Source organism: Trachurus trachurus (assembly GCF_905171665.1).
Source record: "Trachurus trachurus genome assembly, chromosome: 12".
Lineage (NCBI taxonomy): Eukaryota > Metazoa > Chordata > Actinopteri > Carangiformes > Carangidae > Trachurus > Trachurus trachurus.
Genome location: NC_139908.1, coordinates 579,064 through 596,186, shown reverse-complemented (window position 1 = coordinate 596,186; position 17,123 = coordinate 579,064). Strand labels below are relative to the sequence as shown.

At 39.8% G+C, this 17,123-nt stretch overlaps 2 protein-coding genes and 1 long non-coding RNA gene across 4 annotated transcripts in view; 2 read left to right on the top strand and 1 right to left on the bottom strand.

The window, feature by feature from the left end:
• The window catches only part of ube2l3a (ubiquitin-conjugating enzyme E2L 3a), a 274,466-nt gene that overhangs the window by 256,514 nt on the left and 829 nt on the right, over window positions 1–17,123 (top strand). The window lies entirely within an intron of this gene.
• On the top strand, window positions 2,927–16,610 carry LOC310994819 (non-selective voltage-gated ion channel VDAC2). 2 transcript variants are annotated; one of them, XM_083983674.1, is made up of 9 exons: window positions 2,927–3,090; window positions 5,451–5,521; window positions 7,406–7,455; window positions 11,141–11,293; window positions 11,397–11,449; window positions 12,434–12,655; window positions 13,392–13,542; window positions 14,953–15,010; window positions 16,033–16,610. In XM_083983674.1, exons 2-9 carry the CDS (start codon window positions 5,455–5,457, stop codon window positions 16,122–16,124), a joined length of 846 nt encoding a protein of 281 aa, XP_083839800.1. In that variant the 5' UTR covers window positions 2,927–3,090; window positions 5,451–5,454; the 3' UTR covers window positions 16,125–16,610. The 2 variants fall into 2 exon arrangements, with proteins under 2 accessions (XP_083839800.1, XP_083839801.1); XM_083983675.1 differs by lacking the exons at window positions 2,927–3,090; window positions 5,451–5,521; window positions 7,406–7,455 and adding an exon at window positions 9,837–9,949 and having other exon boundaries at window positions 16,033–16,609.
• On the bottom strand, window positions 16,332–17,115 carry LOC310994833. The gene is made up of 2 exons (XR_014595806.1): window positions 16,805–17,115; window positions 16,332–16,630 (listed from the first exon to the last, which is right to left on the bottom strand). It is a non-coding gene; the product is annotated as an uncharacterized lncRNA (long non-coding RNA).

Sequence of the window (17,123 nt, the reverse complement as noted above, 5' to 3'; positions counted from 1 at the left end):
TTGATACAGACCTTACAGACCCCCTAAAGAGGCATTTTAAAATGTGTAAAAATGCTCTGCTATGACTATTCTTTGGTTAAAATTGCTTTCCTACACAAAGTTGTTTAAAATAACTTTCCAAGACACTAAAAACACGTCCATTATTTCTCCTTCATTGAAAAAGTCATCTTCTATATATTTTTTAGCCTTTTCACGATGAGTTGACACTATCAGATTTTTTTTTTTTCAATCTCAATTTTTATTGACAAAATCCGGCATTACATAGACAAAATTCAAAATATTTCTGTCAACATGTGGCCAAAATGACCAAGCAAACAATACATAAATAACCACCAACAACCACCCAGAAAATAAGGTGGTGCCAGCAAGGGACCAGTGAGGGACCAGTCACAATAAAGCGAGGGACCGGTCAATTTTTTTTTTTAATATCCTATTTTTTATTGTTTGATAAGTAAATGCTTCATCACTCTTTGCTCCAGTGACACAGCAGCTGAGGAGTTCCTCTGTTCAGAGCAGTACCACATGTGGTCTGTAGAGGTCGCTGTTTGTAGCTACAGTCCAACTTACTGAGACTTTATTGTTATATTTTTAGCCTTTTCACGATGAGTTGATGCTATTAGATAACTTCCCACAAAAGATTATACATACATCATAGACTGACATACATACATATAAATATATTTTATTTCAGACAAAGATTAGGTCAGTTGAGACAAGACAATGAGACAATAAAAAAACATCTACATTTAGCAGAAGTAAAGTGAATGTGTGTGTTAAAGCAGATATCAGCTTCACGGCCGTTTCGGCTAATGCTGCGTTCAAGGCAGGCTTTTGAAACCGTAAGTTACAGCTTCAAGTCACAACTACGACTTGGTAGCGTTCCAGGTAACCCGTAGCTCGTGTTTTTACCATCCTGTTGTCTGTGAAAGTTCCCTATAACGGCCACTCGTAACTTCCGACCCGTGAACTCGTACCAGATCGAACTGGTATGACTTCACAGGAAGGAAAAACACAAAGTACGAGTTTCTTTGAACGCACCATGAGTTAGCAGCCCCCGCCCTTGTCAGGCATCAATTGGTCCTCGTGCTACGTCACCACATTCACGCGCATCCCTTGGCTGCACACACAGCCCTTCATGCCGTTCTCTCTCCTCATTGGATAACACTTGTATCCCACAAGGAACATTTTCTCCTCGGGTTACAGCAGAGCAGAGTGACGGAGAGACTCGTGTTTAGGCTGAAATACTTCATGTAAGTGATTGCTGACGGAAAATAGGACTATTTAGGACTTATATTAACAAAAACATTCCACTGATATCTGCTTTAATCTAAGTCTTAAATAGTTGTATCTTCCGACAGCAATCACTTCTATAGAGTGTTTGGTCTGAAACACGGGTCTGTCAGTCACTCTGCTCTGCTCTGAGCCCAGGAGAAAACTTTCCTTGTATCCTACAACCTTTATCCAATGAGGAGAGAGAACGGCATAAAGGGGCAGTCCTCTCTGTGCGTGCAGCCAAGGGATGCGCCTGAATGTGGTGACGTAGGGACGAGGACCAATAGATCCATGACGAGGGCGGAGGCTGCTAACTCCATCAGCTGACAAGACGTTAGACAAAACCACCGGATCGCTGACTGATAGCTTTAAATATTTTTTGCCTTTTCACGATGAGTTGACACTATTAGATTCCCACAAGAGATTATACATACATATAAATATATTTTATTTCAGACAAAGATTAGGTCAGTTGAGACAAGACAATGAGACAATGAAAAAATCTAAATTATAAATTTAAAATCTAAAAATACAGTATATGAAGGATTAAACCAGTGTTTTTGAGTTTTGTTTTGTTTTTGTCAGTGAACACTTATGGTAACAAACAGCATCATGCACTTAACCTTGATCTATTTTGTTTATTATTCATGAATTAATAAATGTGCTTACAATGGATTTATTTAAAGGATTAATGGTTGGTTTGTAAATTATTATAATTTTTTTTAATATCCTATTATTATTATTTTTCCTAATGTTTGATAAGTAAATGCTTCATCACTCTTTGCTCCGGTGACACAGCAGCTGAGATAAAACCGTGTTGTCCTCAGGAGGAGCAGAGCAGAGAGCAGAGAGTAGAGGGGGATTGTTCTCTTGACGTCTCTCTTTTTTTTTCTTTTTTTTTAAACTTTCTTTATTAAACAAGAACAAATACAATGACAATAATTTCTGTCCATATGTGCAAATCAAGAAAGAAACATCACACCTCCTGCATTACATAGGAAATCTAGGTATTTTCTATAAAGGCTGAGTAGCAGAGCCTATAGTATAGAGAGTATAACATTAATGCATGAAATAAATAGCCTAAAAGAAGTAATCAAAAGAAAAATAATAATAAATGTATACAGCTTGGGCATTTGTTGTTGTATATAGCCTACTTTTGTACATCACATTTTATTTTATTTGCTATTGCTATTTTATCATGTATAGTTTGTTCTTTATCTTCTTATTCTTTATATTCTTATACTATATGTTGTTATCGTCACTGTGTGTCTGTGTAATGCTGCTGCTGCACTGTCATTCCCCAGCTTGGGATCAATAAAGTCTATCTATCTATCTATCTATCTATCTATCTATCTATCTATCTATCTATCTATCTATCTATCTATCTATCTATCTATCTATCTATCTATCTATCTATCTATCTATCTATCTATCTATCTATCTATCTATCTATCTATCTATCTATCTATCTATCTATCTATCTATCTATCTATCTATCTATCTATCTATCTATCTATCTATTGAAACAGAGCGAGCCGACCATGAGATGAGGGGGATTGTTCTCTTGTCGTCTCTCCGTCGCAGCGACTCTTTGACGGCCGTTTTCCCGCCGTCACCGCGCATGCGCCGTGAGTCTCCTTCATTGTGCCCTGTCCGCTGCTCTGCTGCTCTGTCGCTGTGTTGTAGTCAGAGCAGAGCGGAGCTACGAGCTACAGGCTACAGGCTACAGGCTAGCTGTCATCATCACCTACAGCAGGACCACCAGGGACCAGAACCAGGACCAGGACCAGGACCACTCCGTTAACACCTCCACACCGGGTAAAAACCGCCAATTAACCTTCATTTACTACGTTTTAATTCAACTACAACCGCCTTTTTGGTGACGTTTGTGCTCAAGGTTAGCTAGCCGTTAGCCTGCTAGCCTGTTAGCCTGTTAGCAGGTTGAGCTGCAGGTTTCTCTGTTATGTAATGATGCTGCTGATGATGCACACACACTTTAATCCGTCTGTGTGTGATGGTGCACAGACAGACAGATAGAATCACTGCTACTGAACCAGAACCAGAACCAGTACCGGGGCTTGCTTGCAGCTGCAGCCGCTTAACGAGCTCGGTTTGCGGCTAACAGGGTGTGTGAGTGTCCGCAGAGAAGAACCGTGACTCTGTCTGAGCATCATTAATGAGTCCCAGGAGCTGCTCTCTCCTCCTCCTCCTCCTCTCCACCGGCCCATCTGCTCCTTTGTCCCGCTGCAGATGCACCAAACTCCGCTGTTTCCTCCTGTCTTTATTAATCCAACATCATTATCATGTGTTTATTAGAACCAGGTCAATAACTATATAATAACTATAATCGATCAGTCTTTGGGCCTCTGGTTCTGTTCAACCTTCAGCTGCAACCTCAGGACCACCAGAGTCTTTTGTTCTGCAGCTTCTCCATGTCCCTCTACCTCCTCTTCCTCCTCCTCCATCATCCCTTTGTATTCATTTATTTGCACCATAATAAAAGACAATTACAAAAAAACAGAAATGAAGTAAGTGCAGGAGAGGTTAAAAAACCCTATATGGGCTTATAAAAAGCACCTCCCCAAGAAATATACATACATTCAGAAGATAAATCAACAACAAAAATCCCTTCTGCTCCCTCTGGCTTTTCAACCTCCTATTTTGCGCTGTAAAATATTCAGTTTTAAACGTGCAGCATGTGTTCTCCAGCTGCAGCGTTAGCAGTTAGCAGCAGTTAGCTCCTCTCATCCCCCTCCCTCAGTGAGCAGCAGCAGGAACAAGCTGTTCTCTACTGCTGGGAACAGCTCAGTCAGAAGACACTGATCATTATTATTATATTATTGTTAATAATAATAATAATAATAATATTATTACTACTGTGTTGGTTTGTAAAGACAGAGTGGATCAGATTGTGAACATGGATGAGTCAGTGATGAATGATCATGACTCATCCCTCACAGCAGCAGCAGCAGCAGCAGCTCTGCAGGAGCGTGGAGAAACATGGAAAAGCCAACTTCAGACAGCAGAATGAATCATTAAAAAGTCTTGAAAATTTAAATTTCCTGTTTTAAATTATGACATTACTTATATTTTTGCACTTTTTTCATCTGTGGTTGTGAGTGTGTTTATGAACAATAAGACACTGTTGTCAACTTGTCATGATGCATGAATCAGTTTTTCATTTTATTTTCATTCATCAAGTTTGTCCAAACTGAAGAAAAAGATCTCTGCACACTTGGATCTATGCAATTTCACTTTATTAAAGGCTGAGCTTTCGGTGTCAGACGACCTTCATCAGAGCGTACGGTGCATACGGGGAAGCGGCAGCCCCCTTTTTGCATTCATCCAGTTTGTGAAAGAGTTTTTTAAAAAGTTGTGCAGAATCAATAATAATGTTGAGTGTGAGCTGAGCTGAGATGAGCTGCTCTGTCTGGAGGATATTGAGGATTATCATCTGGATGAACTTTATGTAGATTGATGAATGACGTTATTAGAAGAGAAACATTTCATATAAAGAACATTTATAAATGAATGTATTAGTGTATGTATTAACACCTCATTCTATACTACTACTCTATTACACCATGAATTAAGATTTTTCCTGATATTAACTCCTAATTGTCGCTTATTCATTGTAAATTAATGCATTAATGCTACTAATTCAGAGTGATAAAAGAAGAATTACTAACCCACTGGTTATTCACATCATTATTCACAAACAACAATGCATTAATTTACAATGAATAAGCCATAATAAGGAGTTAATATCAGAAAAAATCTTAATTCATGGTGTAATAGAGTTTGTGAAAGAATTAAAAAGTTGTGCAGAATCAATAGTAATGTTGAGTGTGAGCTGAGATGAGCTGCTCTGGAGGATATTGATGATTATCATCTGGATGAAGTTTATGTAGATTGATGAATGACGTTATTAGAAGAGAAACATTTCATATAAAGAACATTTATAAATGAATGTATTATTGTCTTGGTGCTCTAGTCTCTGTGTGTTTGACTGTGAAACAGGTTGAAGTGATAAACGGTGGTTTGCTGCAGCGCCGCTCAGTCTGCTGCTCCGTTGGTTCAGTCGGTTCAGTCGGTTCAGTCGCCTGCAGAAACACAATAGTGAAGTTATGTGTAATAAAATAAATAAAGACATTGTTGGACTTTATCTCCTCCTGCAGCACAATGGCTGTCCCCCCCTCCTACTCAGACCTGGGCAAAGCTGCCAAGGACATCTTCAGCAAGGGCTACGGTGAGTAGAAACTAACTCTCACAACCCATTCATGCAAACGCTCCTACAAACTGTTAAAAAACTGGATTTATAATCATCAATAGAAGAGGAAACTCTGCTGCTGCACAATACGGCCATGTTAAAGGGATAATAACTCCTTTCATTACAAACATGTGTCACTGGTTTTTGTTAATGAATAATAAAGTTACATCTGTTTAAAGCAGCAGCTCATTAGTTCATTAGTAAACACATGAAATAAAAAATCTACAATGAATCCCCAGTTAGTTAGTGAACCATGATTTACTCAACAGTTTAGCCCCAGAATGTGTATATGTTGTAACAGTAACACTTTAGATTAATGAACACATATTCATCATTAACTAGGTGCTTATTAATATGCATATAAGTAGCTTACTAGCTCCTTATTAGTAATAATTAAGCACATATTAACACCTTATTCTACCTCTATTACACCATGAATTAAGGTTTTTCCTGATATTAACTCCTAATTGTCACTCATTCATTGTAAATTAATGCATTGTTGTTTGTGAATAATGATGTGAATAACCAGTGGGTTAGTAATTCTTCCTTTATCACTCTGAATTAGTAGCATAAATGCATTAATTTACAATGAATAAGCCATAATTAGGAGTTAATATCAGGAGAAATCTTAATTCATGGTGTAACAGAGGTAGAATAAGGTGTTAATAGGTGCTTAATAATTACTAATAAGGAGTAAGCTACTTATATGCATATTGATAAGCACCTAGTTAATGGTGAATATGTGTTCCCTAGTCTAAAGTGTTACTGTTATAACATTTTATTTAGACAGTTTAGACAGTTACATGTTTTTGTAAAGATAATTCTTCACGAATCAGTTTGTTTTTTTGGTAAATTAATCAAATCACATTAATGCAAAACTTAAACAGTGCATTGAATCCCTTTCTGCTCATTGATTTGCACCAGGAGATATTAAAAAGCTGCTTTATTCTGTTTAATTCATCAGCTGATATGTTATTACAGCGCATTTTATTAGACATTTGAGACAATAACATGAGTTTGTAAAGAAAAAAAACATGGGAAATCATTTAGATGAAATTAAAATGAATTAAATCACATTAATGCAAACCTTTATATAAAAATCTAACATTGCATTAAATCTAAATCTCCTTCTGCTCATTGGTTTTTGCAGCAAGAGACATGAACTCTCTGCAGTCAATGGTTTTGACTACTTTTTTACCTTTTACCTTTATATTTCACCTTTAAAACCATTTACCTGCCGTGTTTGGTGTCGTTCTTCTCAGCACAAACTCACATGTGAAGCTTTACTGTTATTTTTTCATTCTTATTAACACAGTGGAACTAAAACCACAAAAAACGTAAAATCCAAGTAGAAAAAAGTTAAATTTTGTTTGATACGTTTAACGAACCATTTTTATAACCCTGCAAAATGCTAAATATAAATGGTAAATGTCCGGTCTTAGCCAACAACGCAGTAATTGAGCAGTAGTTACCATAGAGACGCTAACGAGCTGCTACAGGTGGTTAATTGATCCTCCAGCTGATTGACAGGAAGTCACCTGGAGGTTAATGAGTTAATGGACTGAAGCTGATTCCAGCTGATAATCTGCTGCTCTGTCTCCTCTCATCATCACCTGCCCCCCCCCACCTGTTAACCCCTCCTCCTCCTCCTCCTCTTCCTCCTCCTCCTCCTCCTCCTCCTCCTCCTCCTCCTCCTCCTCCTCCTCCTCCTCCTCCTCCTCCTCCTCCTCTCTCCTCCTCCTCCTCCTCCTCCTCCTCCTCCTCCTCTCTCCTCCTCCTCTTCCTCCTCCTCCTCCTCCTCCTCCTCCTCCTCCTCCTCTTCCTCCTCCTCCTCCTCTTCCTCCTCCTCCTCCTCCCCTTCAGGCTTCGGTGTGGTGAAACTGGACCTGAAGACCAAGTCCCAGAGCGGAGTGGTGAGGATCTTCTCTTCTCAGACTCACAGACTCACTGCTCCACATCTCCCACTCTAACATCTCACATAGAAAACACAATCTGGCTTTGTCATAAAAACTTTCTGCATTAAACATCAAATCTGGTATTGTAATAGAAGTTGTCTGTTAGTTTACGCTAACCCTTGAGGGGAGGGTTAGGGGATGCATGAACGCACCTCCAGCTTTTAAAACCTGGAGGAAACTGAGACTGAAAACAAAAGACAGTAAAAGACGAAGCAAGTTTATTAGTAAAGCTAATTTTTACCAACAGTTTGTCTCCAAGGCTTTTACACAGCATCATAACAACATCCTCCACCCTAACGTCCAAACCAGATTTAATTTCTAACGCTTCTTATGTTAAATATTAGAATTATATTCCAATTTTTAGCTCATTATATCCACCTATAGCAGCTTATCATTACGTCCTGTGTTCGCTAAAGGGCATTCCAACCAAATCTATTATGTAAGATTTGCAACACACTAAAGTTTTACCAACTCAATATAAAACTTCAAGAAGGGAAATCTAAATATTCTAAGTAGTGGAGCAACGGTTGATCTGTGATCGATCGATGAAAACAACAGAAGTTGTGGTTTAACACGTAGGCAGTCGCTCTAGTGTTGTTTTATCAACATGTTTACTACCTGAACATCACAACGCACAGCGAACACGTTGGAATGTCAGTTTTTATAGAGAAACATGGACATACAGTAAATAAAACAGACAACTTCTATTACAACGATAAACTTTAATGTTAGTAATCTGGATCCATCTGCCCCGTGTTTCCTGTTAACCCTCCACTACACTCTGACATCACACATGACATCACACATGACATCACACATGATCACATGACTTGTTGTAAATGTTCATAGATACAGTGTATATATATATACTGACTAGATGCCACGTTCCCAGGCAGCTCTACTGAGTGGAATACGTCAACGCGGCGGCCATCTTGGTCAGGGGGAAGCCGTGTCTACTTCCTGCACTAGAGGTCTATCAACCATTAACATCACCACAACTCACTGAATATTCAACCAAGTTTCAAGCTGTTTGGTTTATTATAAATGTCAGACATATATTTATGATACAACAACACTTTTTATTTTTTATTTTTATGTATTAAACATACACTTCCATATAGGGATGTCACGATTACTTAGTTTCACAATTAATCGTGGTATTAAACGCCACAATTATTTAATCGTAAAGGTTCCTAAATATCGTCACTTTCCCAAAAATTTGATGTTGAAACGTTATTGGCAGATGTACTGCAAAAACAAAGGTAAATGTTCAGATACTGGTCCATTTAACTAACGTAACATTGAATTGGTAGGAATTTAAATGTTAGTGTGTCATTTTTAATAAAAAAAAAAAGCAAAACAAAACAAAAAACGATTAAAATAAATGTAAACATTTGGTATAGATGACAATTCATGACCTGAATATTTCAAACATTTCCCCTGGGGGTTAAGAACTGGTCATATATTAATAGATACGTGAAATATTTTGTGTAAACAATGAGTAATGTAATTATATTTTGACTATATTTGATTTTACACATTCATAGTGTTGTCAGATTCAGAAAACACAGGATAAGATGTAAATTTCTGTGCGAGCACATACAAAAGAACTGGTGGACTTGCCGGTGAATAGTGGATAGTAAGTAGGTAAGTCAAATTTTGGGACGCATCGTCAGTAGTGTTCCTCTGGCTCATTGGGTGTTTCGGCCTTTATCACTATACACCCTCAACAGAGGCGGCCAGCTACAGGCTGATCAGGCCCGAGCTTGCGTCCCATGCCCAATCAGTCAGTTAACTTGCTTTGTTGTCATGTAGCAGACATCTCGGGGGATATATGGCTTGCTAGCTGGGAGCCCAAGAGGGGTCGTTCCTCTTCAGCCAAAGGGGGGGAACGACCCCTCTTGGGCTCCCAAATTAATTTTTAAAAATTTCGAAATTAATTAATGCAGAATAATCGTAACACCGTGGTTATTTCTCTGACAATAATCGTACCAAGAAAATGTATAATTGTGACATCCCTACGTCCATACTCAGACACACACCCACATGCATCCATACACACTGAAACATGTTGTACAGGGTCTGACTGGTCTGACTGCTGGTCAGACGTTTATATGTCTATGGTCTGAACCCCTCACCAAGATGGCCGCCGTGTTGACGTAGCTGAGAAGCCTCTAGTCAGTATAAAGGCTGCAGTATATCTATCTATGGTAAATGTTCTAACTGAACTAACCTGAGCTCTGAGGTTTCCAGCTGTGGACGCTGCTGCTGCTGCAGATGTGTGTGTGTGTCTCAGTGTGTGTGTGTGTGTGTGTGTGTGTGTGTGTGCATCCTGTATGTGTGTGTGTGTGTTTGGCCTGTGTGTGCGCTCAGCCTCTCCGTGTGTCCTAACCTGCTGTCTCTCTGCTGCTGCCTCTGCTCTGTCTGGACTCTAATGGCTCTAATGTAGATGGTAAGACGACGATCGACTCATTTGGACTAAAACCATTTCTTCATTTCTTCCTCTTCCTCCTCTTCCTCCTCTTCCTCCTCCTCTTCCTCTTCTTCTTCTTCTCGTGGTCGTGGTGGTGGTCGTCTTCGTGGTCGTGGTCGTCTTCTTCTTCTTCTTCTCTGCTTCCTCTCTCATCCTGGTTTAATGTTTCACGTGGTTGTTTCTTTGATCAATCAATCAATGTGTTTATTTTGGGCATGTCAATTTAAATGACGAGAATGATCTCTCACTCATGGATGTCGATGTTCTGTCTCATCTTCTCCTCTGATTCTCTGGTTCATTTCCCTCTGGAGAAATTATGGTTTATTATTTTATTAATCACCTTTTATCATTAATTATTAACTAATCTGCTCATTCATGTTTTAACTAGTCAGAAAACACTGTTTCCTAAAACTATATATATATAATACAGTATATATATAATATAATGTGATTATATGTGTAGATAATGGTCGTTTTGACTCATTCTAAATGAATAAATCTAAAATAAAGGATTATTGTTGGTCTGGTACCAAACAAACATCTGGAGAATAGTAGAATAGTTGAGTCATTCATGTTTTTATGAAGAAAATAGTGAAAAATGCAAAGTTATTATGTTTCCTCAAACTTCATCATGTTTGTTAGAGAAACAGCTCAGATTATAAATATACATACTAGTGCTTTAATTGATTAGAATATGTAGTTGTTATTAATCACATGAGACTGTAGATGATTAATCTCCAACAATTTGTGTGTTTTTAAAGGAACAGTGCCGTTAATTTTAACTCTGACAGCCCTAATGTTAATCAGTGTGTTAAAGGTTTTGTGTATTTTCTCTCACAGTTGTGTGTCTGTATGTGTGTCTGTGTGTTTAAACTTGTTTTATTTCTGCACAGTTTATGAATAATTCACTTTTTTTTGTCTCTTCCTCTTCTGTCACCACGTCTTTGTTTCTGGGTTTTCTCCAAACACCAAACACCAAACACACTCTCTCTGTCTCTGTGGGTCAGTCAGTGTTTCCTGTGTGTGTCCAGTGTGTGTCGCTCTAACACCGTGTGTGTGTGTGTGTGTGTGTGTGTGTGTGTGTGTGTGTGTGTGTGTGTGTGTGTGTGTGTGTGTGTGTGTGTGTGTGTGTGTGTGTGTGTGTGTGTGTGTGTGTGTGTGTCTCTCCAGGAGTTCAACACGTCCGGCTCCAGCAACACGGACACGGGGAAGGCGGCCGGCAGCCTGGAGACCAAGTACAAGATGAAGGAGTTCGGCCTGAGCTTCAACCAGAAGTGGAACACAGACAACACGCTGGCCACCGAGGTCACCGTGGAGGACCAGGTGTGTGTGTGTCTCTCTGTGTGTGTGTTCACTATGATAACACACTGCTGTTACAGCTCTGTGTGGGTGTGTGTTTAACCGTGTGTTGTGTTATCATCCACAGCTGGCTCAGGGACTGAAGGTGGCACTGGACACGTCTTTTGTACCAAACACAGGGTGAGACACGTTTCTACCAGACACAGCAGAGATAGAGCTGAAAACTGGTATATAACTGATATATAACTGATATATAACTGATATAGAGCTGAAAACTAATATAGAACTGATATAGAGCTGATAAAGAAGTGATATATGATTCATATAGAGCTGATATATGAGTAAGATATAGCTTTTTTTTTTCTTTTCAAACAGTTTCTTTCTTTCTTCTTTTTTTGTTTAACCTATAAACAAAGAAACAAAAACACAAAATACCAACAAAACAAGCAAACAAAAACAAAAAAAACTGAATCAATAAAAAAATAAGTGAAAAAGCAGCAATCTGTCTTCACTGACATTAGTGGGTATTTGCACATGCATGTACAGAGTAAGATATAGCTGATATATAACTGATATAGAGCTCATATACTTAAGCAACATATCCCTCCAGTCCGTGGTCTCTGCTCATTCTACCACTCTGAGGGGCGTTGTTCCTCCTTAGAGTGGTAGAATGAGCAGAGACCACGGACTGGAGGGATATGTTGCTTTTATAAAACAGTTACCAATAATGACAATATGAAAGAGGGATACACATCAATTTCATGTAGTTTTATTTAGGGCTGACCCAAAAAAAATAAAAAATAATCACAGTTATTGATGTGTATTTTCATAAACATAAAGAATAACAACTAATTAATCAGATTTATTTGCTCCCTAATATTAATATCAACCCTAAAAATCTCATTTTGCTTGATCGTTATGACTAATTTTCCTAAAGCAGCTGATCAGACTGGAGGGATCAATACACGATCGATCAATAAACTGGTCCTGTTATAGATAATAAAGGAACATGTGTTTTATAGACTGAGACATCCAGACCTGTCAGTCATCCAGTTTAAAGGACCAGACCGTAGATTAATATCTTTATTCATCTTTATACACCGATGTTCCGATCGGAGATGATCAATAACCAATAATCAACCCTGGATCGATGTGTTTCCTCAGTAAGAAGAGCGGGAAGCTGAAGACGGGCTACAAGCGTGACTTTGTGAACGTGGGCTGCGACGTGGACCTGGAGGGGCCGATCATCCACGCGGCGGCCGTGCTGGGCTACGAGGGCTGGCTGGCCGGCTACCAGATGGCCTTCGACACCGCCAAGTCCAAACTGGCCCAGAACAACTTCGCCCTGGGATACCGCGCCGGGGACTTCCAGCTGCACACCAACGTGTGAGTTAAAGAATGTGTTAAGAATCTGTTTTATAGAAGACAAACACTCATTTCATCAGAACAGACAAACGTCATCACAGAAGGATGAAAATCACAGGACGTGTCTGTTGTGATGATAAGAGTCAGCAGTGTGAAGTAGAGCTGTCCAGATGTTTGCAGTAATTGTTGCATATTCTGTATCTATCACTTTTATTTCCAATTCAGGGTGCATTAGAATATCATGGAAAAGTTTATTATGACCTATGTCAGTAATTCAAGTAATAAGTGAAACTAAGAAGTTGTATAGATCCATTACACGCATGAATTTCCCTCTAAAACAACTCTGTGTGGTAACGTTGTGTTATTATCTCATAGCGTGGTGAATGTGCAGCTCACAACTTGTCCACCAGAGCGTTGTGGAGTTGTTGGATTGTGTATTTGATGAGTTTGATGATGAGGGAAACCAAGAAATCCCATAATGAGCCTCCGTAGCGTAGCTCTGAGCAGCTCACGGCTCTGCTCCACCGTTCTAAAAACAGCTTGCACCGACAATTAAAGGTAACAAACCTACTGCTATGACTATAGGGATTATGGCAATGGGACGGTTTGACTAAATGTTGAACTATCCCTTTAATAGTGAGTGTCACGGCCTTAAGCACGTTCAGATGCATCCTGGGAGTGGTAGATGAGTGTGTCCAGGGTCTGACTGACCGTGTGTGTGTGTGTGTGTGTGTGTGTGTCTCTTGTCTCTCTTCAGTAACGACGGTACAGAGTTCGGAGGCTCCATCTACCAGAAGGTGAACGAGGAGTTGGAGACGGCCGTGACTCTGGCCTGGACGGCCGGCAGCAACAACACTCGCTTCGGCATCGCTGCCAAGTACAAACTGGACAAGGACGCATCGCTGTCTGTGAGTCTCTGATAGGGTTACTGTCTGTTACTCAGTCTGTGAATCTGGGACTGTTGCTGCGTTCATTACATCTCGGAGGTCGGAATTCCCAACTTCCGACTTCCGACATCGTTGCGTTCACGCTGCAAAAAACATGGCTACCTGAAGGAAGTCTGGCGTATTGTGGCTCATAGCTGAAATGATGTTTGTTTTGGAGGCAAATGAAGAGGAGAGGAGATGTTATAGCCTTGATAACAGTTAAACCATATTTCCGTCACATACGAGGAAACACAATTTCACACCATACAACAATCACAGCTTCATATAAACGTGTTTCATAGAAGCTACTGCAATAATACACAAAAATATGCATTCAGACCTCAACAAATAACTTCAAATGTCTAAATTCTAACCGTTTAAGACGAGGGCATGACGCCATGTTTTGATGTTGTCGTGACGTCAAGTCAGAAAGTCGGAGCTCTGATACGTATGATACCAGAGTTTCCCACCTGTAATTTCAGAGTTTGACGCCGTTTGATTCATTTTTTACAACTTGGAGCTCGTTTTTTTTCCGACTTCCGAGTTGTTTTGAATGCAGCATGAGTCTGTGTTTCTGTCTCTGAGTGACTGTTACTGTTAGTGTTACTGAGTCTGAGTCTGAGCATCTCTGTGACTGTATCTGTCAGTACGTTTACATGACACTTGGAAAAACTGAATCCTGGTCTTAATGGGACTGTAACTGGCCAACTGAAGGGCATGTAAACATGTTAGTCTGACTAATACTGACCCCAGATCTGACTAAGATACCCAGATTGAGCATCTATTTTCTTCTGCATTTATAAACGTCTTCATCTGACAGAAACTGGAAAGATGACACAGAGTGGAGCAGAGAACCCGGCAAAGAAAATTGAAAAGAAAAAGCACCGATTGAGTGAATTTTAAAAAAGAAAGAAAGAAAAGGAAACTGTGGACCGACCTGGTACGAGTCAGTTGTATTATGGACTACAGCCTCTTCTCAGCCTGAAACCGGCCCAGAGCGGTTTGACTGGTTGGGAACTGAAGTTGACAACTCTAAGTTATTTATTTCCTTTTCTTTTTTAACTCAGTGACAGAAAGGAGTTCATTTTAATGACTCATAGCTCCCCCTGGTGTTGAGGAGGAGACACTGACACTTACTAGATTCTATCTGCTGCATGTGAACTGAGACAAGAACTGAACTCAGAGGAGCTGAGACAGAGATGCACTGAACTGTAAATGTACTGACTGTTACTCTGAATGAGGCTGAGTCTGTATCTCTGTCTCTCTGAGTCTCTATGTCTGAGGTTTATTTATGGCAGTGACAAATAAATGATTGATTGATTGATATTATTCTGAGGCTGTTGGTGAATCTGTGTCTGAGTCTGAGTCTCTGTTTGTTTTCTCGTGTTTCAGGCCAAAGTGAACAATGCCAGTCTGATCGGAGTCGGCTACACCCAGAGCCTCCGGCCAGGTATGTTACCCCCCCCCCCCCCCCCTCCTCTAACAGATATGTAGGTTACAGCCTGAGGTTGTTCTCCTCCTTCCTGTCCAGACGGTGCAGCAGCCTGTGATTGATGATTAAAAACTAAACTGCTGCTGCACAGCTGGAACTTTTTAAACAGATTTTTACCGTTTCTATCACTTCCATCCAGAGTTTTACCCACAGACTGCTCATAGTTTTAAGTCAAAGTCAAAATCATTTATTATTAGTTTCCCGTGGGAGAAATTAGTCTCGGACAAAGGGCAGTGCTGCTACACAACAAGACAAAACAGCACAAAAAACAGCTGCAAAAAGTGCTTAAAACATACAGTAAAATCTTAAAGTGCAATATGCCTCAGAGAGTAGAGAGGGACAGATGTACAGACACACAAACATTCATACACATCATCACACAAGCTGCTCATTCATGAGTTTAATGGACAGAGATGAAGGAGTTTTTGAGGCGGATGTACCTGCACAGAGGGACTCGGTATCTCCTACCTGAGTTTAACAGCTCATATTCAGAGAGAAGTGTGAAGTGTGAAGTGTGGTTCTTGTGTTAAATGTGGTTCTTGTGCTCTGCTGAGCAGGTTTATGTGTTTTTACCCCGGAGCTCATATCTCTTAGTAGCTACTCCCCCTTTCACAATAAAGCTCCAGTTTCTAAAGTGCAAGTGCAAGTTTAAATAGGTAAAGTACAAGTCTAAATGGATGGATCCAGGATGTGATGGAGACAGTAGCAGCAGTTATAGAAGAGCCATTCACACACAAACTTACAGAGATAAATTGCAATATAGAACAATAAGACAAATGCAGTGCATGCAGACATACGTATATGTAGGCATGCACTGCAGTTGGTTAGTTAATAACTTCCTTCGTTCCTCTCACGCTCCGACCTGCACAGCTGTCAAACAGATGTTAGATATGACTGTGTGTGTGTGTGTGTGTGTGTGTGTGTGTGTGTGTGTGTGTGTGTGTGTGTGTGTGTGTGTGTGTGTGTGTGTGTGTGTGTAGGTGTGAAGGTGACCCTGTCAGCTCTGATCGATGGGAAGAACTTCAACGCCGGCGGTCACAAGGTGGGGATGGGCTTCGAGCTGGAGGCGTAGAGAGGAACAACTCAACTCTACTCAGAGCCACCGAGAAAAAGAAGAAAAGCCCAGAATCACTCCCCCACACACACACACACACACACACACACACATTACCCCCCCACCTCCCCATCATGTAGCACTCCCCCCGTCACGTCACCAGTCTCTCCGACAGCGACGCTCTGAGGAAGAAGAATGAGGTCACGGATAAAAAGATTTTAAAAAAAAGAAAGAAAGATGGCGGAGCAGGAAGATGTGGACTGTTACCATGGTTACTGACCCAAGTGGCACTATTTATTTATTTCCCCCGTAGGTCTTGGATGAAGTTAGTTTTTGTCTTAATCGTTGTCGTTGTCGTCGGTGTAAATGTGAAGCTGGTTGCAGCGTCGCTCCGCCTCCGTAGGAAAGAAATAAATGAATAAATAAAAGATAAAAAACAGCGTGAGGATGAAGAAGACCAGGATGCAGAGCTGAAAGCTGGGTAACACTTTACTGGAATAGGTATTCATCAGATTGACATAACACTGTCATAATAACCAATGAATACTTCTGACAGCTGTGGTTAAGTGTCATTCAGTAAGTTGCACTGCAAAAACTCAAAATCTCACCAAGAATATTTGTCTTATTTCTAGTCAAAACTAATCTCATTCTACGTAAAATAAGACTCATCACATAAAAAGCAGCTTGTTTCTAGACACTTTTTACTTCTTTCAAGCAGATTTTCACTTGAAATAAGTAGAAAAATCTGACAGTGGAGCAAGTTTTTCTTTCTTATTACAAACACAAAAAACTTCCTTTCACTGGCAGATTTTTCTACTTATTTCAAGTGAAAATGAGTTTGAAACAAGTGAAAATGATCTAAAAACAAGTTAATATTTAGGTGATGAGTCTTATTTTAAGTGGAAAGAGATTCGTTTTGACTAGAAATGAGACATTTTGACAAGAAATAAGACAAATATACTTGGAAAGATTTTGAGTTTTTGCAGTGTATGTCACTTTTGATGCAAAGTTGACATA

Excerpts from the sequence above, each read along its gene's own strand:
- LOC310994819 (XM_083983674.1), top strand. The coding sequence starts at position 5,455 with ATGGCTGTCCCCCCCTCCTACTCAGACCTGGGCAAAGCTGCCAAGGAC. Across the intron at positions 7,456-11,140 it reads CCAAGTCCCAGAGCGGAGTG|GAGTTCAACACGTCCGGCTC; the intron begins GTGAGGATCTTC and ends GTGTCTCTCCAG. Across the intron at positions 11,294-11,396 it reads AGGTCACCGTGGAGGACCAG|CTGGCTCAGGGACTGAAGGT; the intron begins GTGTGTGTGTGT and ends TATCATCCACAG.